This window comes from Homarus americanus, unplaced genomic scaffold, assembly GCF_018991925.1.
Source record: "Homarus americanus isolate GMGI-L3 unplaced genomic scaffold, GMGI_Hamer_2.0 scaffold42418, whole genome shotgun sequence".
NCBI classification, from domain to species: Eukaryota; Metazoa; Arthropoda; class Malacostraca; order Decapoda; family Nephropidae; genus Homarus; species Homarus americanus.
In genome coordinates, this window is record NW_024740572.1 from 122,663 (window position 1) to 145,000 (window position 22,338).

The 22,338-nt window shown below is 46.0% G+C and overlaps 1 protein-coding gene across 1 annotated transcript; it reads right to left on the reverse strand.

Annotated features, from left to right (window-relative positions):
* Positions 1–5,295: 5,295 nt before the first annotated feature.
* Positions 5,296–11,872, reverse strand: LOC121875471 (lachesin-like). Its single transcript, XM_042380034.1, has 5 exons — positions 11,686–11,872; positions 11,391–11,519; positions 11,079–11,198; positions 8,388–8,564; positions 5,296–5,845 (listed from the first exon to the last, which is right to left on the reverse strand). The coding sequence occupies exons 1-5, from the start codon at positions 11,870–11,872 to the stop codon at positions 5,412–5,414; spliced, it is 1,047 nt and encodes a 348-aa protein (XP_042235968.1). The 3' UTR covers positions 5,296–5,411.
* Positions 11,873–22,338: the final 10,466 nt, after the last annotated feature.

Sequence of the window (22,338 nt, forward strand, 5' to 3'; positions counted from 1 at the left end):
AACTTTTACGATTTTACGTCACAATTTTGAACCTAAGATTATAATACAATTTACAATCTTAATTTACAATCATACCTTAAATTTAAAGGTTTTTATGACCTTTGAGTCACTGGCAAATTGTCAACTTAAAGCTACAGGAAGATTAATACTTAACATCACAGATTTTCACAGAAGGTTAAAAAATGTTGAGTACAATTAAAAGTAAATCACGTTAAATGGGAATCTTCACAACAACAAATTTTCCGTTTTCACGACTTAAGAGTCAGAAAACTTCACAACTTAATATTATAAGCTAATTTAAGACTTAAAGTAACAGGTTTCATAAGTAACAGAGCTTAGAACTTAAAATTACAGTATAGGTTTCAGCCCAGTAGGATATCTCTACTTATTTACAATGGCTAGTGGCCGCAGGTCAGTGTAGCCAGATAATGAGAAAACGATATGCTCAAGATGGGTAAAACAACACTTTACTCGTACGGAGCTTTTAAGTGCAAACATACACACTTTGGCTATCTAATAAGGCAAGGGTATTTATTATCCATAGTGTATTGCGTCCAGGGGAAAAAAAAAGTGCTATGCGTCATTAAGGTTTGAAGGAAGGTAAACCATGTGTGCTCGAGTGTAGAGGTGTGTTGTGACGGTGTTGTGGTAACTGTGAGCCGAGGAGATGTTGCTACTAGATGTATCATGAAAACCGCTTATAGGCTATATTTTTAAAGCTTAATATTAAATTATTTGATAAAAATATTAGCCTTGAGGAAATAAATTTTAACAATGGTGAAACTGTCCTCTTGGTTAGTCTATACTCCGTTGACTTTCGTTATAATACAGTTGTTTCCAGATTACCGAAAGACAAGACGGGATAAACAAAAATAAAATTGCTTTAAAATATATGTTAGGGGCAAGAGGCGGGAAATAGGGGGAGGTCTGACGAAGCATTAAGGTACGGGTTTTTATTAATATATATTTATTGTATTTAATCTCTAATGAGAAATAAACAGAAATAACTTATCTTATTTTTCATTTTTTAAAGTTGATTCGATACATATTGTTGGGGGGAGTTGAGACCAAGAATTAAATACTCTTTTGTTTATCAGAAATTTCACCACTCAATACTATCCTCTCTTTCTGCTCACTGATATACACCAATGCTTCCTAGATTCCTGTTAGTGCTGTTTCCCTCCTTCCTTCACCCCATCTTCCTGTTTCCCTCCTTCCTTCACCCTATCTTCCTGTTTCCCTCCTTCCTTCACCCCATCCTTCTGTATCCTTCTTGCTGTTTCCCTTCTTCCTTCCTATCTCTGCCTTAATTCGGTCATTCCCTCTCGCCATCCCATATGAAAAAAAAAGTCAAGAAATTATTAAATATTCTTGGTAAATATTTCAATCTTAACCCACCCCCTCCCCCTTCCCCCTCCCCCTCGTAAAAATAATCCTGGATTCGCCACTAGTGATAATGAGATAATGAAGGAAATCTCCCAATAAATCATATTTAGTAGTCTACCTTTAAATATATATCATAGAAAACCATATCTAACGACGTTCAATAACAGAAAACGGAGACCTAAGAATTTGCGTATGAGAGACTTGTGAGTACTTTTATGTTACTGTCAATGCTGCAGAGTTGTAATACTTGTTATAACTGTTGTGTAAACTACGAGTAATTGTGGGGAAGGATGTTGGGTTGTTATTGTGGGAAGAAAATAGGGTGTTGTGACGCAAGTTGTAGGGGAAGGGGAAACATGCCTGAGTCAGCGAGGTTGTGGATTGTTGTTTTGGGTTGCCTTTGTTGGTTGTTTGTAAGGGTCGTGGTTAATACTGGTTATTGTGGTGGTTGTGGTTGTTAATTGTGGTCGGTAGAGGTGATGAGGTTGTTACTGTTGTGATTGCAGTTGCTATTTGTCCTGTGGTTATTTATATGTTGTTATAGAGGGTGTTGTAGTAATAGTTGTTGTTGTGTTATTAGTGTTTTAGTTGTTAATGATGTTGTGGTTATACCTTGTAGAGTTGTAGTTATTATTGTTGTTATTGAAGGTGTTAATTGTTGTTATTGAAGGTGTTAATTGTTGTTATTGAAGGTGTTAATTGTTGTTATTCATGGTGTTGTAATTGTCGTCGTTGTCGTGGATGATGTTATGAGTGAGGTTATTGTTTTCGTTGTTGTAGTTGTTATTGTGATTGTTGTTTTTTTGTTGTTTTTGTAGTTGTTGTTGTTATTTTTGTTGTTTTGTTTTTGTTACGGTTGTTGTTGTTGTAGTTATCATTATTGTTAGTTGTGGTTGTTATTATTTACTGTTTTTTGTTATGGTTTATGTTGTAGTTGTTGTTGTTATTTTTGTTGTTGTGGTTGTGATTTTGTTGTTGTTTTCGTTGTTATGGTTGTTGTTGTCAATGTTGTTGTAGTTATTGTTGTTACTCGCCAGTTTAACATCAGCCTAGTTATGACCATCCTAATACTGTACTATCCACAAGTTATGACCATTCTAATACTATCCACTAGTTATGACCATCCTAATACTGTACTATCCATAAGTTATGACCATTCTAATACTATCCACTAGTTATGACCATCCTAATACTGTACTATCCATAAGTTATGACCATCCTAATACTGTACTATCCATAAGTTATGACCATCCTAATACTATCCACTAGTTATGACCATCCTAATACTGTACTATCCATAAGTTATGACCATCCTAATACTATCCACAAGTTATGACCATCCTAATACTATCCACTAGTTATGACCATCCTAATACTGTACTATCCACAAGTTATGACCATCCTAATACTATCCACTTGTTATGACCATCCTAATACTGTACTATCCACAAGTTATGACCATCCTAATACTATCCACTAGTTATGATCATCCTAATACTGTACTATCCACAAGTTATGACCATCTTAATACTGTACTATCCACAAGTTATGACCATCCTAATACTATCCACTAGTTATGACCATCCTAATACTGTACTATCCACAAGTTATGACCATCCTAATACTGTACTATCCACTAGTTATGACCATCCTAATACTATCCACAAGTTGACCATCCTAATACTATCCACAAGTTATGACCATCCTAATACTATCCACAAGTTATGACCATCCTAATACTATCCACTAGTTATGACCATCCTAATACTATCACAAGTTATATCCCTAATACTGTACTATCCACAAGTATGACCATCCTAATACTGTACTATCCACTAGTTATGACCATCCTAATACTATCCACAAGTTGTGACCATCCTAATACTATTCACAAGTTATGACCATCCTAATACTATCCACTAGTTATGACCATCCTAATACTGATACTATCCACAAGTTATGACCATTCTAATACTATCCACAAGTTATGACCATCCTAATACTATCCACTAGTTATGACCATCCTAATACTGTACTATCCACTAGTTATGACCATCCCAATGTACTATCCACAAGTTATGACCATCCTAATACTATCCACGTGATGACACATCCTAATACTGTACTATCCACTAGTTATGACCATCCTAATACTGTACTATCCACAGTTATGACCATCCAATACTATCCACTAGTTATGACCATCCTAATACTGTACTATCCAAGTTATGACCATCCTAATACTGTACTATCCACAAGTTATGACCATCAATACTGTACTATCCACAAGTTATGACCATCCTAATACTGTACTATCCACAAGTTATGACCATCCTAATACTATCCACTAGTTATGACCATCCTAATACTGTACCATCTGTTATGACCATCCTAATACTATCCACTAGTTATGACCATCCTAATACTGTACTATCCAAGTTATGACCATCCTAATACTATCCATCAGTTAGACCATCCTAATACCGTATTATCCACTAGTTATGACCATCCTAATACTATCCACTAGTTATGACCATCCTAATATGTACTATCCACAAGTTATGACCATCCTAATACTATCCACTAGTTATGACCATCCTAATACTGTACTATCTAAGTTATGACCATCCTAATACTATCCACTAGTTATGACCATCCTAATACTATCCACAGTTATGACCATCCTACACGCTATCCACTAGTTATGACCATCCTAATACTGTATATCCACAAGTTATGACCATCCCAATACTGTACCATCCACTAGTTATGACCATCCCAAACTGTATTATCCAAGTTATGACCATCCTAATACTATCCACTAGTTATGACCATCCCAATACTATCCACGTTATGACCATCCTAATACTGTACCACACAAGTTATGACCATCCAATACTGTACTCATCCAAGTTAGACCATCCTAATCTGTACTATCCAAGTTAGACCATCCTAATACTATCCACAAGTTATGACCATCCTAATACTATCCATAAGTTAGTAAGGTTTCTTAATGGCTGCTGTATATGCCTGTGACTATACTCGATGTGAAATGGATGTGGTGGTGGTTGTAGGTGTGGTAGATGTGGTGGTTGTAGGTGGGAGATGTGGTGGTGGTTGTAGGGTAGATGGCGGTGGTTGCAGGTAGATGTAGGTGAGGTGTAGGAGGTGTGGTAGGAGAGTGTGTGGTAGTAAGGTGGTACTGTGGGGAGAGAGGTGTGGTAGTGAGGTGGTAGAGGTAGTAGGAAGGTGGTGGGAGGTGGTAGAGGTGGTGAGTGAGGGAGGTGGTAGGAGGTGGTAGGAGTGTAGTAAGGTGGTAGTGAGGTAGAGGTGTGGCAGAAATGTGGTAGAGGATGTAGGTAGTGGAGATAGGTGGTAGAGGAAGATGGAGAGAGAGAGGTGGGAGTGAGGTGGTAGAGGTGGAGGGAGTGTGGTAGTGGAGGTGGGTGTGAGGGTTGGGGGTGTGGGTAGAGGTGGGAGTGGTAGGAGTGGGTAGGAGGTAGAGGTGTGGTAGAGGGTAGAGGGAGGGGGAGAGGTGTGGTAGGAGGGTAGGGAGGTAGAGGGTAGAGGTAGAGGTAGTAGAGGTAGTGAGGTAGGAGGTGTGGTAGAGGTGGGAGAGTGTAGAGGAGGTAGAAGGTGGTAGAAATATAGAGGTGTGGAGTGAGGTAGTAGAGGTGTGGGAGGTAGAGGTGGTAGTGAGTGTTGTAGAGGTGTAGTGAGGTTTTAGAGGGTGTGGTAGTGAGTGTGGTAGTGACTGTGGTAGAGGTGTGGTAGTGATTGTGGTAGGGGACCAGATGCTGGGTGTATTGTAAGTGTAGTAAGAGCTACAGTAAACCTGTACGTACACCTTAATATGGGTGGATTGGCTTGCACTGTTTACAATGGCGGTGGGTGGGTGGGTGGGTGGTGGGTGGGTGGGTGGGTGGGTGGGTGGGTAGGTAGGTAGGTACTGAGACACTGTGATGATCTATAATGAGTGGCTTGGGTTAGCATGAGAGTTTTAGGTACAGTACAGCACAATATTCCTAAGGTCGAAGCCATACTAGTGTAAGTATTAGCCCTAACACTTCTACCACACTGAGATGGTAGATTAAACCCCTGTCGCAGCCACTACTGATGATGGAAGAGGAGGAGGAGGAGGAGGAGGATGAGGAAGAGGAGGAGGAAGAAGAGGTATCCTTCTCGCTATTCTGAGGGAACCAGGACTTGACGCCGGTGTGTGAGGCGCCCCCAGTGGTCGGGTAGAAGGACCCTGGGTTGTGTTTGGGTAAGGTCTGCCACTTGTCTCCCGAGCCTTCTGCCGACCCCAAGCGGTAGATATCCCGGTCCGTGACGTCTGCCATGCCCGAGTCGGTGAGGATTCCAGGCGAGGACATGGGCGTGCCCTCGTCCTCGATGCGGTTGGTTTCGATGAATTTGGGTACCGTCCTTGGAGGGGTGGTGGTGGGGGGCGCGATGTCTGCAAGTATGACGGAGTTTTAGTAAGTGAGGGGAGGGGTTGGAGAGGAGTACATATACATAGATACCAAAATATCATGGTTGCCCCTCGTGTAACGAGGATGACCGGCCCAAGGGCCACCTAGGCGTGAATTTGTTTTAGGTGTAGAAGCTGTCGCCAACACAACAACCACACCCTGAGTTAACGAGCTGCATGACCCAGTGTTTAAGGTGTAGAAGTTGTCGCCAACACAACAACCACACCCTGAGTTAACGAGCTGCATGACCCAGTGTTTAAGGTGTAGAAGCTGTCGCCAAAACAACAACCACACCCTGAGTTTACGAGCTGCATGACCCAGTGTTTAAGGTAGCTGTCGCCAACACAACAACCACATCCTGAGTTAACGAGCTGCATGACCCAGTGTTTAAGGTGTAGAAGCTGTCGCCAAAACAACAACCACACCCTGAGTTAACGAATTGCATGACCCAGTGTCAAGGAATAGTCCGAGAAGACCGGACAACTCGCCAACGATCCACAAATCGATTAACATCCAGGTCCCCAATTACTGCTGGGTAGACAGAGGCAAATGGTTGAAAGAAACTTGCCCATAGTTTCACCCTGCCCGGGGATCATGTGAGTGATGTCACTGTTCACTGCCATGCAGGACAGTGGTTCATATACATTGGACGTCATATTCTAATTGAAAACTAATCAGTGTGAGCTGTTAATGAATATGTTGTATTTCTTTGTGTATGAACCTCTGTCCTGCGTGGCAGTGAGAGTGATACCACCCTCAGTGTCAAGACCTGACTGAATTACTCACAATAGGCAAACTGTACTCCAAGCTTTGTCAATAAATTTGTTAAACTAAAAAAAAAACTGCCAGGAACGAACCCGGGTCCACTCACTTGCGAGGCGAGTATGCTGACCATTGCACACATTCATATGAAACTCACCCACTCTTCCTCCCTCTCTCCCTCACCTCCACTATGCCTCGCCCTCTCTCAACCATTCTCCCTCCCACTCACCCCCCCCCCTCTTCACTAGTGTCACCGCCGTCATCACACCGTGAAATGAAGGAAATGGGGGTCAGTGAGAGAGGAGAGGAGAAGAGAGAGAGAGAGAGAGAGAGAGAGAGAGAGAGAGAGAGAGAGAGAGTCGAGGTATTGTTGACTAGGATTAGCAAGAGAGAGGAGGCTGGAGGAATCTCTCTCTCTCTCTCTCATAACATCACACACCTGGCGGCTCTCTCTCTCTCTCTTTTCATAACATACACACTGGCGGCTCTCTCTCTCTCCAAACATATATACCACAACCACTAACTAAACACACACACACACACACACACACACACACACACACACACACACACACACACACACACACACACACACACACACATAATTAGCTGGTCACACCGGCTTATCTGCCCAGACCGCGTGGAATGAGATACCTTCCTGTACCCTCCCTCTCCCTCTTCCTTCCTCTTCTTCCTTCTTCCTCCCTCCTCTTCCTCCTCCCTTCCCTCATTTTTCTTTTCTCCCACTTACCCATCCTTTCCTCTTTCTCTATCCTCTTCCCCTTCCTCCTTCCTCTTCCCTCCTTTCTCCCTCCCCTTACCCTTCCCTTCTTTTCTCTTCCTTCCCTTCTTTTCTCCTCCTCTTCCTTCTCCTCCCTTTCCTCCTCTTCCTTTCTCTCCTCTCCCTTCCTCTTCATCTTCCTCCTTCCCGTCTCATTGTTTACTACTGCATATTATCCCCACCCCCCTCTCTCTCTCTCTCTCTCTCTTATATCGGTGTTTTGGCCATGAAAATGCAATAATATTATAATCTTATATGGTAACCTAACCTAATCCAACCCACACCTTCCCTCAACTCCGTCCACACACACACACACTGGTTACATCATTTATCACACCGATATTAACTTACCCAGCAATACCTTTTCATACTATGAGCACCACTCAAATACTAAAATTACAGGTGGTCCAAAAATGGCCCTAAGATTCGTCACAGGTGAAAGATACCCTTCACCAGAACCACAGCCGAGATACATAGAGACCTGAGAATGAAACCCATCAACAAGCAGCTGCACACCCTGGCCAGCAGAATCTGCAAAAAGATAGAACGATCAGAGCAAGAACTCCTCCAAAGACTCCCACCAGATAACGACAACAACCATACATGGTTCCCAAAAGTTACCAAATCTCAAAAGGTCCATTACCACCCCCGATCTACACGGCCAGGCAATAGACAACCTTCCTAGACCAGCATCCGCCAGTAGGGTCGGCGGAATATGAAATAAGGCCCTTAAACACCCATATATGGGACAGGGTAGGATGTCTAGTGCCTGTACCGACTGACAATAACTAACCCATGACACAACCCTAACACACTAGCTTAGCTAGGCGGTCAGCCCGCCCCCTTACCTCCTCCTAAATTCTTCAGTTTCCGAACTATAACTCTTCTCCCCACCTCATCTTCTTTCACCCTCCTTTCTACAAACACAAACACACACACACACACACACACACACACACACACACACACACACACACACTCACAGTAAACATTGATGGTAGAGTCGACTTCACCGATGGAGTTCTTGGCGACGCAGGTGTAGTGGCCGATGTCAGCAGCGGTGAGGTTGTGAATGGTAAGCTTCATGTGTACCGCGTAACCCCCAGGTTTGTTGTGTTCCTCGCTCACACGATACTTGGTCGACGACATTAACATCTCTCCTGTAGGGTGTGAGAGTGGGTTGAGTGAGTGGGGTGATGGTGGGTGAGTGGGAATGTTGAGTGGGGGTAAGGGGTGAGTAATGTTTTGAGAGGTGGTGAGGGAGGGGTGAGTGAGAGTGAATGAGTGAGTGAGTTACAGTTAAAGAAAGTGGGTTAATTGAGGAGAGAGAGAGAGAGAGAGAGAGATAAACTTTTAATATCAGTATTTTTATGTTATTCATTTTTATTTATTCTAATACAATCATAATCTTGTGATAATTCTTTAAATTAGATTAAAATAAAATAGTATGTTAAAATGATGCTACTACTACTACTATTTTTTTTTTTTTTTTTTAACAAAACGTCCTTCAGCCTCACAGCCCAACACCTTCGCCACCATTTATTTACCTTAATATTAAATATCCTAATACATAAGTAGCTATCCTATCTGTGTTAAATTAGTTGAGCTGCAGATCTATGCGGCATTCAGTGACTGTTGCCTCATAGTCAATATCTGCAGCAGCTGTCGGAGTTGGCAGAAGCTCCGTTCCCCGAGGCAGAGCAAAGCCGACCGAAGGAGAGAGAAGGACAGTCGACATCTCATCCAGGCTGTAACATAACTTCTGGGCTGCTGCTTCTGTTCGAGATCAACTCCACGAGTCTGGCGAAACATCTTGCACTTGGGCCCATCCCACCAGAGGTTGTGAACACTAGAGAGTGAAGCTGCCTTGATCAACGTTTTAATTCTCTCCCCATATGCCTTCTCTTGTCGTTCTCGTTCCTCCTGTGTGCAGCATCGAGAGCTAGGTTACGGTGACATGCGCCTATGGGATCAAAAATCCTGATGTCGAAGAAAGGTCGCTGTCCACGCGTTCAGAATCCTCGAGCACTGACGTCAACACGGGCTTCGTTGATGTGTTTGAAGTCCTGTGTTGAAGATCTCACCATCCAATGGAAGGAGGGTTGTTCACCATGACATCCCGGCAGATTTCCTTCAACATATTTGCTGTGAGGTCCCTTACCTCGTCATGCCTCATGCATATGAAGCCCCTTTCTTACACCATGGCGTGATCGCCATCATAGGAAGAGCCACACACGCATTGGGAGGCAAACCTTCTACTGGTCTACCGTACCTTAGAGCAATGGCATCTGTAAATTTGTTTATTGAGACTGAAACCATTTGCCCTTATCAGTAACATAGTTAACCAGTTCGAGGCGCCCACCTCCTGCGCTATAGCTACTTTTTTTTCAAATTCTCTGGTACTTTCAACAACAGTTGCTGCAACTTATCACTTTGGCTGTGCTGTCGTTCTGTCGGAATGGATCCGAATCTTGTTTACACGTATCATTCACTCCTGTTGCGTTCTGAGCTATTATGTGGTCCGTGACTAATATCATTACTACTATTAATGCTGCACAATTACTACAACTACTGCTACTGTTACTACTGTTACAACTACTACTACATAACTACTATTACCACTACTACTACCTTTTAATAGCCTCCAGCCTCCCCTTATAGCCACACCTAGTACAAAAGTAACTACCCCAGCTGAGTTAGTTGTAGCCACAGATCTATGCCACATTCAGTGACTGTTGCCTCATAGTCAGTGTCTGTGGCTGTTGTTGGTTTAGGGACCGATGATCTTGTTCCCCTGAGACACAGCAGAACAGACCTGAGCCAAGAGACTGATAGGCGACATCTCAACCAAGTCACGACGTAGCTTCTAGGCTGCTGCTTCTGTTCTGATAACACCTGCACCAGTCTGACGTAGACGCATCCTGCACTTGGTCCCATCCCACCATGGTTGTGAACACCAGAGGAGTGAAGCTGCCGTGGTCCACGTTCTGAATAACTTTTGTTTATCCTCTGTTCTTGTTCTCGTTCCTCCTGTGAGCAGCCTCCAGAGTCAGGTTATGGGGACATGCAGCCATGGGGTCGAATTTGATATCAAAGAAGGCTCGCTATCCCGTCCAAAATCCTTGAGCACTGACGTCCACACGGGCTTCGTTGGATGTGTTGCAGTCCTGTGATGGTGGTTCTCACCGTCCAATGGAAGGGGAAGCCGTCCCACCATGACATCATGGCAGATTTCCTTCAACATATTTGCTGTGAGATCCTTTACTTCGTCATGCCTCATGCACACGAAGCCCCCTTTCTGTACACCATGGCGTCGCCAATGTCATAAGATGAGCCACACGCATTGGGGAGGGGGGTGGGGGGCAAACCTTTTACTCAATAACTGTACCTTAGAGCAATGGCATCTGTGAATTCTTGTTTATTAAGGATGAAGCCTTTTGCCCTTATCGGTAACGTTGTTAGTCAGTTCGAGGCGCCCACCTCCTGCGCTATAGCTACTTTTTTCAAGTTCTCTGGCAATTGTAGCATCAGTTGTTGCATTTTATCACTTTGGGTGTGCTACTACTACTACTACTACTACTACTACTACTACTACTACTACTACTACTACACTACTACTACTACTACTAACTCTGCCACCATCGCTATTATTGCCATTACATTACCACCACCACCTTGACTATTCTGCCAGAAGGTGACAGGTTTAGGTGAGGCTTCCACTTTACACTCCAGCGTTATCTGACTACCATAGGGTGACCCGATCAGCTGGTTGGGCACGTGGATAATTGGGTGAACTGTGGGGAGGGAGAGGGGGTTAATTGTGGGGTTAATATGGGTTAATATGGGTTAATCTGAGTTAATTTAGAGGTTCATGTGGAGATATACACGTTTATACACCATGTCCTAAAACACACAATACCCATATGTCAGAAATACCCATTGGACATACATTATACAGTAATCCCTATATCTTAAAAAAAACTCACAGTGGACGTGCAACTGGACACGCTTGGACACCTGGGGAGGCACAGAATTCCTGGCTATGCAGAGGTAAGCACCCATGTCATCCCTGGACACGCGGTTCAACTCGAGTGATTCTCCATCCCATGACGACACTATTGGACATGGGAAGACAGGTAGAGAAGGATTAGTATATTTCCTTTGGACATGGGAAGAGGATGAGCATAAAACAGCTATAGATTCTTTATAATGAGGGCAGGCTGAGAGAGGAGAGAGAGAGAGAGAGAGAGAGAGAGAGAGAGAGAGAGAGAGAGGACCTACCTGGTTTAGTAATCAGGCCATCGGAGACCATGATCGTAGCTGAGTCCCCAACCCAGGTGAGGGAAGGTGAAGGATGCCCCGTCGCCACACACTTTAACAAGGCCTTGTCACCTTCAGTAGCAACCACGTCCCCAGAGCTCAGGGTGTCATTTATCTCAGGGGGGCGCAGCACCTCCAGGTACCCCATCTGTGGAGAGGTTAGACAGAGGTTAGAGGAACGAGAGGTCAGGAGAGGTCAACAGGTATACAGGTGGGGTTAATGATGTTAGTCAGAGAGGTCAACAGGTATACAGGTGGGGAGTTAATGACGTGTAGAGAGGTCAACAGGATACAGGTGAGCAGAGTGTTAGGTCAGAGAGGTCAACAGGTATACAGGTGGGAGTAATGATGTTAGGTCAGGAGAGGTCAACAGGTAAACAGGTGGGGAGAATGACGGTTGAAAGGTAGGGTATAGTTTACCTTCCTTTCCTGACAGTGACTCCTTCTCCAACAGTGACTTCTTTCTCCAACAGTGACACCCCCTTTCTCCAACAGTGATTTTCTCCAACAGTAACTCTTCCTGATCCAACAGTGACACCCCCTTTCTCCAACAGTGATTTCCTTTCTCCAACAGTAACTTTCCTTCCTGATCCAACAGTGACATTCCCCTTTCCCCAACAGTGATTCCCTCCCCAACAGTGATTCCCCACCCCAACAGTGACTTCCCCCTTCCCAACAGTGACTCCTCCCAACAGTGACCCTCCCCACAGTGACTCCACCTCCCCAAAAGTGACTCACCTCCCAACAGTGATTCCCCCTCCCAGTGACTCCACCTCCCCAACAGTGACTCCTCCCAACAGTGACTCCTCTCCCCAACAGTGACCTCCACCAACAGTGATTCCCTGTCCCCAACAGTGACTCCTCCCACAGTGACCTCCACCAACAGTGACTCTCCCCAACAGTGACTCCCTCCCAACAGTGATTCCTCCCAACAGTGACTCCCTCCCCAACAGTGACTTCTCCCAACAGACTCCCTCCCAACAGTGACTCCTCCCATAGTGATCCCCCTCCCCAACAGTGACTCCTCCCAACAGTGATCCCTCCCCAGCAGTGACCTCTCCCAACAGTGACCTCCCCAACAGTGATTCCCCAACAGTGACTCACCCTCCCAACAGTGACTCACCTGCCCCAACAGTGACTCTCCCAACAGTGACCCACCTCCCAACAGTGACTCACTTCCAACAATGACTCACCTGCCCCCAACAGTGACCACCTGCCCCAACAGTGACTCCCCTCCCACAGTGACTCCCACCTCCCCAACAGTGACTCCTCCCAACAGGATTCCTCCCCCCAGTGCTCCACCTCCCAACAGTGACTCCCCCTCCCCAACAGTGACTCCTCCCCAACAGTGACTCCTCCCAACAGTGATCACCCTCCCCAACAGTGACTCACCCCCAAAAGTGACTCCCCTCCCAACAGTGACTCCCAACAGTGACCCCACCCCCAACAGTGACTCCCACCTCCCAACAGTGACTCCTCCCCACAGTGATTCCCACCTCCCAACAGTGACTCCCCCCAACAGTGATTCCTCCCAACACAGTGACTCACCCCCAACAGTGACTCCCCTGCCCCAACAGTGACTCTCCCAACAGTGACTCACCTGCCCCAACAGTGATCTCCCTCACCCAACAGTGATTCCTCACCCAACAGTGATTCTCTCCCAACAGTGACTCCACCCTCCCCAACAGTGATTCTCCCCCAACAGTGACTCCCTCCCCAACAGTGACTCACCCCTCCACAGTGACTCCCACACTCCCCAACAGTGAATTTCCTCCCAACAGTGACTCCACACTCCAACAGTGACTCCTCCCAGCAGTGACCCCACACTCCCCAACAGTGACTTCACAAACTTTCAATCAGAGAAACTTAAATAGACGCGCTAAATTGTGTCCTTGGTCGCCATCAAATTATAAATGAGATAAAGTTATAATTGGCAACTGAGACATCTGTGACCAGTGGCCAGTCGGCTTGTTTGTGTTACAGTATGAAGTGGTATGTTGTGGTATGTTGTGGTATGTTGTGTTATGTTGTGGTATGTTGTGTTATGTTGTGGTATGTTGTGTTATGTTGTGGTATGTTGTGTTATGTTGTGGTATGTTGTAAGTGAAGTAAGGTTATGGTATGTTGTGTTATGTTGTATGTTGTGTTATGTTGTGGTATGTTGTGTTATGTTGTGGTATATAAAGTGTTGTGGTATGTTGTGTTATGTTGTGGTATGTTGTGTTACAGTATGAAGTGTTATGTTGTTTATGTTGTGTATGTTGTGTTATGTTGTGGTATGTTATGTTGTGGTATGTTGTGTTACAGTATGAAGTGTTATGTTGTGGTATGTTGTGTTATGTTGTGGTATGTTGTGTTATGTTGTGGTATGTTGTGTTATGTTGTGGTATGTTGTGTTATGTGTGGTATGTTGTGTTACAGTATGAAGTGTTATGCTTGTGTTATGTTGTGGTATAGTTATGTTGTGGTATGTTGTGTTACAGTATGAAGTGTTATGTTGTGGTATGTGTGTTATGTTGTGTATGTGTTACAGATGAAGTGTTATGTTGTGGTATGTTGTGTTATGTTGTGGTATGTTTGTTACAGTATGAAGGTTATGTTGTGGTATGTTGTGTTATGTTGTGGTATGTTGTGTTACAGTATGAAGTGTTATGTTGTGGTATGTTGTGTTATGTTGTGGTATGTTGTGTTATGTTGTGGTATGTTGGCAAGTATGAAGTGTTATGTTGTGGTATGTTGTGTTATGTTGTGGTATGTTGTGTTACAGTATGAAGTGTTATTGTGTAGTTATGTTGTGGTATGTGTTATGTTGTGGTATGTTGTGTTATGTTGTGGTATAGTTGTGTTACAGATGAAGTGTTATGTTGTGGTATGTTGTGTTATGTTGTGGTATGTTGTGTTATAATGTTGATAATCAGTGTTTTTTCAATAATCACATTTTATAATAATAATAATAATAATAATAATAATAATAATAATAAATTTTAAGGGAATTTTTATTTTTCCTGATTTAATATTAATGTAATATTTGTGATTATTGGAACCTTTATGAAGGAAAATAATGATGATGTTTGATAAACCAATAAAAGAATTTAACATCTGAAGTAGTAGTGTTTATATTTGACGCCATCATTAAGTATATTTCTAATTTGAAATGGAATTAAAAAATGGATCACTTTGGTTTTTTTTTTCAGTTACGTAAAATTTGTAGTATTTGAGTTGATTAAATAATCTTAGTTCCGTTTTTTAGATTTCTAATTAATTTTTCGTGTTTTCTTGTGACGTCATCAACACGGCGTTCATATCTCCAACATTTTTTCTCCCAATGTACAGAAAAAAAATCTTGAGAAAAAGCAAGAAACAATAAAAAGTGTTGGATGGCGGGTAATAACAATTTGTGTGGTAGGAGGGAGGGCGAGCATTAATCTGAAGTTTGTATATCAAAGCTCAGGATATTGTTAAAAAGTTAGAGAATTTCCCGCGCCAAGTATCAGTATTCCTGCGACGTTGCTCACAGTGTTGCCAAGTCCCCCAACACCAAATGGCGCCACAGGACCTTAATTCTTTCATAATTTCTTTACTTGTCTGGTGCAGAAGGACGTGGGGCTACGTGCCCGGGGTGGTAACACTGTCGGCCAGCTGGCGGCAAGAGGATACAACACCAAAATATTTTACCAGAATTTTCCCCACAAACAAACGTACGTGAGTGATGAAGAACTATAAAAACACACACACACACAACACATAAACACCGTTGAAAATAACTGTGTTTATGAACATTAATTAAGAAACTCCATAAAACATCATAAATATAAATGATATTTATGATCTATTGTCGACCCAAAACAAATTATATACAGGGGGATACAGACCAACATGGCGGCTTCCTTTTAACAGACTCAATAGCTTAATTACATACAATTATTAAGAGAAATTTGGGAGTCATATTACTATTTTCTAACACTCGTAAGTTAATTCTGTAAATCACCTGTGGGTAAGAAAATGCATCGAGTCTTAGTACAATTTCTACGCCATCCTTGAGAGAGAGAAAGAGAGTATAAGAATTATTATTTACATACAAGATTTCTAGCAATATACTGTGGGAAACTTTATATAGTAGTGAAGATGGTGATGATGGTGATGATGGTGATGACATTAGTGATGATGAATGTCTAGTCTGACCATTAAACACGTGATCGATACACCCAGGAGAGACCTACAGGGCTTAACTTAACACTACCTGACAGTCCCTCCTGACGGTGGTGTGAGGACAGTGTTAAACCACCATGTGTGAGACCTGACACACGTGAGAACAATGGTGGTGTTGTTATCTGGCAGCCTGTGGTGTAATGGTCAGTACCCTCACCAAAACGAGTGGACCCGGGTTCGAAACTTTTTACGCCATTTGCCTTTGTCTAATCAGCAGTAATTGGGTTGTCCGGTTTTCTGACTATTCCTTGACACTGGGTCATGCAGCTCCGTTAACTCCAGGGTGTGGTTGTTGAAGGGAGATAGCTTCACACCTAAACACTGGGACATGCAGCCTGTTAACTCAGGGTGTGGTTGTTGTGTTGGCGACAGCTTCTACACCTTAAACACTGGGTCATGCAGCTCGTTAACTCAGGGCGTGGTTGGTGTTGGCGACAGCTTCTTACACCTTAAACACTGGGTCATGCAGCTCGTTAACTCAGGGTGTGGTTGTTGTGTTACGACAGCTTCTACACCTTAAACACTGGGTCATGCAGCTGTTAACTCAAGGTGTGGTTGTTGTGTTGGCGACAGCTTCTACACCAAACACTGGGTCATGCAGCTCGTTAACCTGTGTGGTTGTTGTGTTGGCGACAGCTTTCAATTCCAAACACTGGGTCATGCAGCTCGTTAACTCAGGGTGTGGTTGTTGTGTTGGCGACAGCTTCTCCAACTTTTTAAAACACTGGGTCATGCAGCTCGTTAACTCAGGGTGTGGTTGTTGTGTTGGCGACAGCTTTACACCTTAAACACTGGGTCATGCAGCTCGTTAACTCAGGGTGGTTAGTTGTGTTGGCGACAGCTTGCCAACCTAAACACTGGGTCATGCAGTTCGTTAACTCAGGGTGTGGTTGTTGTGTTGGCGACAGCTTTACACCCTAAACACTGGGTCATGCGCAAGCAGTTACCTGGTGTGGTTGTTGTGTTACGACAGCTTTACACCTTAAACACTGGGTCATGCAGTTCGTTAACTCAGGGTGTGGTTGTGGTGTTGGCGACAGCTTCACACCTTAAAGACCAATGCAGCCCGTTAACCCAGGGTGTGGTTGTTGTGTTGGCGACAGCTTCCACCCCAAACACTGGGTCATGCAGCTCGTTAACTCAGGGTGTGGTTTGTGTAAGCGACAGCTTTACACCTTAAACATCGGTCATGCAGCTGTTAACTCAGGGTGTGGTTGTTGTGTTGGCGACAGCCACACCTCCAAACACTGGGTCATGCAGCTCGTTAACTCAGGGTGTGGTTGTTGTGTTGGCGACAGCCACACCTTAAACACTGGGTCATGCAGCTCTGTTAACTCAGGGTGTGGTTGTTGTGTTGGCGACAGCTTCAGCACTTTAAACACTGGGTCATGTAGCTCGTTAACTCAGGGTGTGTTGCTGTTAAAGTTGGCGACAGCTTCTACACCTCCAAAAAATCTCACGCCTAGGAGGCCCTTGACCGGCCATCTCGTTAACGAGGGCAAACCATTTTTATATTAGTGTTGTTGTTGTTGTTGTTCTTATTATTGTTGTCGTTGTTATCGTAGTTTTTGTTACTGGTATTACTGTTGCTGTTAATATTGTTGTTATTGTTGTTGTTGTTGTTATTATTGTTGTTGTTGTTATTGATGTTGTTGTTGTTGTTGTATAAAAAATATACACATAATACAATAATGCAAATCTGTATGATTGTGTGTATAATTTTTTTGGGGAGACAATGTTTTATCTGGATCAAAACTACTGAATATTTTTACATGCTTGAAGCGAATGTGTGTGTGTGTGTGTGTGTGTGTGTGTGTGTGTGTGTGTCTGTGTGTGTGTGTGTGGGGTGTGGGGGTGGGAGCGCCCACCACCTGGCCAAAGTACTGAGGAGAATGACAAATCATCGTTTGTCTCCTGCCACCACGATGATGAGGAGGAGGAGGAAGAGGAGGAGGAAGAAGAGGAAGAATAAGACGAAGAGGTAAATGCACAGGGAGAGAGAGAGAGAGAGAGAGAGAGAGAGAGAGAGAGAGAGAGAGAGAGAGAGAGAGAGAGAGAGAGAGAGAGAGAGAGATAGCTATTGAGACAATCCACACACTTTATTATCATTATTAAGAGAAACTGTCTACCACTTTATATTTTTTCTAGACTTTCTCTGTGTGGTGGACCCAGCCAAGCAGAAGGAGGAGGGAGGTGTTGAAAGAGACACAGTTAGGTCACGAGACAGACAGATGGTGTGTGTGTGTGTGTGTGTCTGTGTGTGTGTGTGTGTGTGTGTGTGTGTGGTGGTGGTAGTAGTAGTATTAGTAGTACATATTATATATATTTATTATACATAATAAGGTTATTATTAATATTAGCAGAAAGGAAAGTTTCTGCACTACCACTGAGACTAGAGGGAATGGATTCACTCACCCGGAGGACCTTGCTGCCACTGAACATCAGAAACTCCGTCAAGCTGACAGCAGCCCTCACTGAGCACATAGTAGCTCAGAATAACGCGAGTGATGTAGACACCAACGATTTAAACAAAATTGACGGTCCACACGACAGAACGGCAGCACAAACTAAAGGGAAAATCCTCAACTCTGGACACAACAACGTCAGGGATCTGAAGAGAAAGGTAGAGTGTAGCACGGGGAAAGTGCCTCAAACTGTCTAGCAATTCTTGACCAGAAGAGCAAAGGACTTAAGCCTTAATAAACAAGAATTCCCAGCCGCCACATTTCTAAGGTACAGTTGGCTAGTGGAAGTAAATGCCCAGTGTGTGTGTGGACAGTCCCTACGACACAACCAAGCCAGGGGTGAGAGCAGGAAGGAAGTTTTGTTTGCTGAGGCACAACAAAAGGACCTCACAGGCAACACGTTGAAGGCAATAAGTTGTGATGGTACTGAGGAACTGATCCTCTCCCACTGTATGGAGAGCGTTTCCTTCACAGGACTGCCAACACAACCAACGAAGCCTCGAGGACGTCAAAAAGAGAACGGACGCAGGATAGCGATCTTTGATATGGGGATGCCTGACCCATGGCCGAGCTGTCACCGTAACCTGACTCTGGAGGCTGCTCACAGGAGGAACGAGAACAAGAAAAGAGAGTAAACAAATGTGGACCACGGCAGCTTCATTTTCTGGTGTTCAGAACATTGTGGCAGGATGGGGACCAAGACTGCTCTGAGGTGTTATCTGAACAGAAGCAGCAGCCCAGAAGTATCGTAGCAGCCTTGTTGAGTTGTAGTTCGTCCTTCTCTACTTGCTGTGTCTCTGTGAACAAGATCATCGGCCCCACATCTAACAACAGCCGCAGACAGACCAAACAGTCACTGATAGTTACTTGTGTTAGGATAGTTAGGTAATAAAATGGTGGAGAGTGTGGCTATAAGGGGGGGCCTGGAGGTGTAGTGGTGGCAATAAGAGTGGTAGTAGTGGTAGTAGTGGTAGTGGTGTGGTGGTGAGGTGGTGTGGTAGTGGTGTGGTGGTGGTGGTGGTGGTGGTGGTAGTGAGGGTGGTGAGGTGGTGGTGGTGGTGGTAGTGGTGGTGGTGGTGGTGGTGGTGGCAGTGGTGGTGGTGGTGGATTGGTGGTGGTGGTGGCGGTGGTGGTAGTAATGGTGGTGGTGGTGAGTGGTGATGGTGATGGTGGTGGTGGTGGTAGTGGTGGTGGTGGTGGTGCAGTGGTGGTAGTGGTGGAGTGGTGGTGAGGTGAGTGGTGGTGGTGGTGTGGTGATGGTGGTGGTGGTGTGGTGGTGGGTGGTGGCAATGGTGAGTAGTGGTGGGGGTGGGGTGGTGGGGTGGTGGTGGAGTGTGGTGGTGGTGGTGGTGTGGTGGTGGTGGTGGTGGTAGTGGTGAGTGGTGGTAGTGGTGTGGTGGTGGTAGTGGTGGAGGTGGTGGTGGTGGTGGTGGTGAGTGGTGTGGTGGTGGTGGTGGTGGTAGTGGTGGTGGTGGTGGTAGTGGTGGTGGTAGTGGTGGTGAGGGTGGTAGTTGTGGTGGTAGTGGTGGTGGGTGGTGGTGGTGGTGGTGGTGGGTGGTGAGGTGGTAGTGGTGAGGTGAGTAGTGGTGAGGTGGTAGTGGTGGTGGTAGTGGTGGTGGTGGTAGTGGTGGTAGTGGTGGTGGGGTGGTGGTGGTGGTGGTGGTGGGGGTGGTGAGGTGAGTAGTGGGGTGGTGGTGAGTGGTGGTGGAGGTGGTGGTGGTGGTAGTAGTGGTGGTGGTGAGTGAGGTGAGTAGTGGTGAGGGTGAGGTAGTAGTGGTGGTGAGGTTGTAGTGGTGGTGGTGGTGGGGTGGTGGTGGTGGTGGTGAGGTGGTAGTGGTGGTGGTGGTGAGGTGGTGGTAGTGGTGGTGGTAGTGTGGTGGTAGTGGTGGTGGTGGTGGTGGTGGTAGTGATGGTGGTGGTGGTGGTGGTGGTGAGTGTGGTAGTAGTGGTGGTGGTGGTGGTGGTGGTTGAGTGGTAGTGAGTATAGTAGTGGTGATGTGTGTGGTGGTGGGTGATGGTGAGTGGTGAGGTGGTAGTGGTGGTGGTAGTGGTGGTGGTGGTGGCAGTGGTAGTAGTGGAAGTGGTGGGTGAAGTGTGGTGGTGGTGAGGTGGTGGTGGTGGTAGTGGTGTGGTGGTGGTGAGGTAGAGTGGAAGGTGAAAGTAGTGGTGGGGGTGGTGGTGGTGGTAGTAGTGGTGGTGGTGAGGTGGTGGTGGTGGTGGTGGTGGTGGTGGTAGTGGTGGTGGTGGTAGTGGTGGGGTGGTAGTAGTGGTGGTGGTAGTGGTGTGGTGAGTAGTGGTAGTAGTGGTGGTAGCAGTGGTGTGGTGAGTGAGGGTGGGTGGTGGTGGCAGTGGTGAAGTGGTGGTGGTAGTGGTGGTGAGTGGTGGTGGTGGGGTGGTGGTGAGTGGTGTGGTGGTGAGTGGTGAGGTGAGGTGGTGAGGTAGCAGTGGTAGAGTAGTAGTGGTAAGTGGTGGTGGAGTGAGTGGTGGTGGGTGGTAGTAGTGGTGAGGTGTGGTGGTGGTGGTGGTGGTGAGGTAGTAGTGGTGGTGGTGGTGGTGGTAGTGTGGTGGGTGGTGGTGGTAGTGGTAGTAGTGGTGGTGAGTGTGGTGGTGGTAGTGAGGTGGTGGTGGTGGTGGTGGTAAGTGGTGAGGTGGTAGTGGTGGTGGTGGTGGTGGTAGTGGTAGTAGTGGTGGTAGTGGTGGTGGTGATAGTGGTGGTAAGTAATGTGGTGGTGGTAGTAGTGGTGGTGGTGATGGTGGGGATTGGTGGTGGGTGGTGGTAGTTGGTAGTGGTATTGGTAGTGGAGTAATTGGTGGTGGTGGTGAGTGGTGTAGTGGTGGGTGTGAGGTGGTGGTAGTGGTGGTGGTGGTAGTGGTGGTAGTAGTAGTGGTGAGTGGTGGGTGGTGGTGGTGGTGGTAGTGGGTGGTGAGTGGTAGTAGTGGTGGTAGTGTGGTAGTAGTGGTGGTGGTGGTAGAGAGTGGTGTGGAATTAGTGGTAGTGGTGGTGGTGGTGGTAGGGGGTGGTGGTAGTGGTGGTGGTGGTGTAGTGGTGGTAGTAGTGGAAGTGGTGGTGGTGGTAGTGGGTGGTGGTGGTGAGTAGTGGTGGTGGTGAGTGGTGGGGTGGTGGTGGTGGTGGTGGTGGTGGTGGGGTGGTGAGGTAGTGGTGGTGGTGGTAATTGGTGGTGGTAGTGGTAGTAGTAGTGGTGGTGGTGGTGGTGAGTGAGGTGGTGGTGGTAGTAGTGGTGGTGGTAGTGGTGGTGGTGGTGGTGGTGGGTAGAGGTGGTGGTGGGTGGTGGTGGTGGTAAAGGTGGTGGTGGTGGTGGTAGGAGTGGTGGTAGTGGTAGTAGTGGTGGTGATGGTGGTGGTGGTGGTGGTGGTGGTGGTGGTGGTGGTGGTGAGTGGTGGTGGTGGGTGGTGGTGGTAGTGGTGGTAGTGGGTGGTGGTGTGGTGGTGGTGGTGGTGAAGTAGTGGTGGTAGTGGTGTGGTGGTGGTGGTGTGTTGGTGGTGGTAGTGAGTGGTGGTGTGGTGGTGGTGGTAGTGGTGGTGGTGTGGTGGTAGTAGTGGTGGTGGTGGTGATGGGTGGTGGTGGTGGTGGTGGTGGTGGTGGTGAAGTGGTGGTGGTGGTGGTAGTGAGGTGGTGGTGGTGGTGGTGGTGAGTGGTGGTGGTGTGGTGGTGGGGTGGAGGGGTGGGGTGGTGGTGGTGGTAGTGGTAGTGTGGTGGTGAGTGGTGGTGGTGGTGGTGGTGGTGGTGGTGGTGTGGTGTGGTGGTGGGGTGAGTAGTGGTGGTGGGTGGTGGTGGGTGGTGGTAGTGGGTGGTAGTGGTGGTGGTGGTGGTGGTGGTGGTGGTGGTGGTGGTGGTGTGAAGTTGTGGTGGTGGTGGTGGTTGGTGGTGGTGGTGGTGGTGTGTGGTGTGGGTGTGTTGGTGGTGGTTGGTGGTTGTGTG

Excerpts from the sequence above, each read along its gene's own strand:
- LOC121875471 (XM_042380034.1), bottom strand. The coding sequence starts at position 11,872 with ATGGGGTACCTGGAGGTGCTGCGCCCCCCTGAGATAAATGACACCCTG. Across the intron at positions 11,520-11,685 it reads TGGCCTGATTACTAAACCAG|TGTCGTCATGGGATGGAGAA; the intron begins GTAGGTCCTCTC and ends CATGTCCAATAG. Across the intron at positions 5,846-8,387 it reads CTCTACCATCAATGTTTACT|ACATCGCGCCCCCCACCACC; the intron begins GTGAGTGTGTGT and ends TCATACTTGCAG.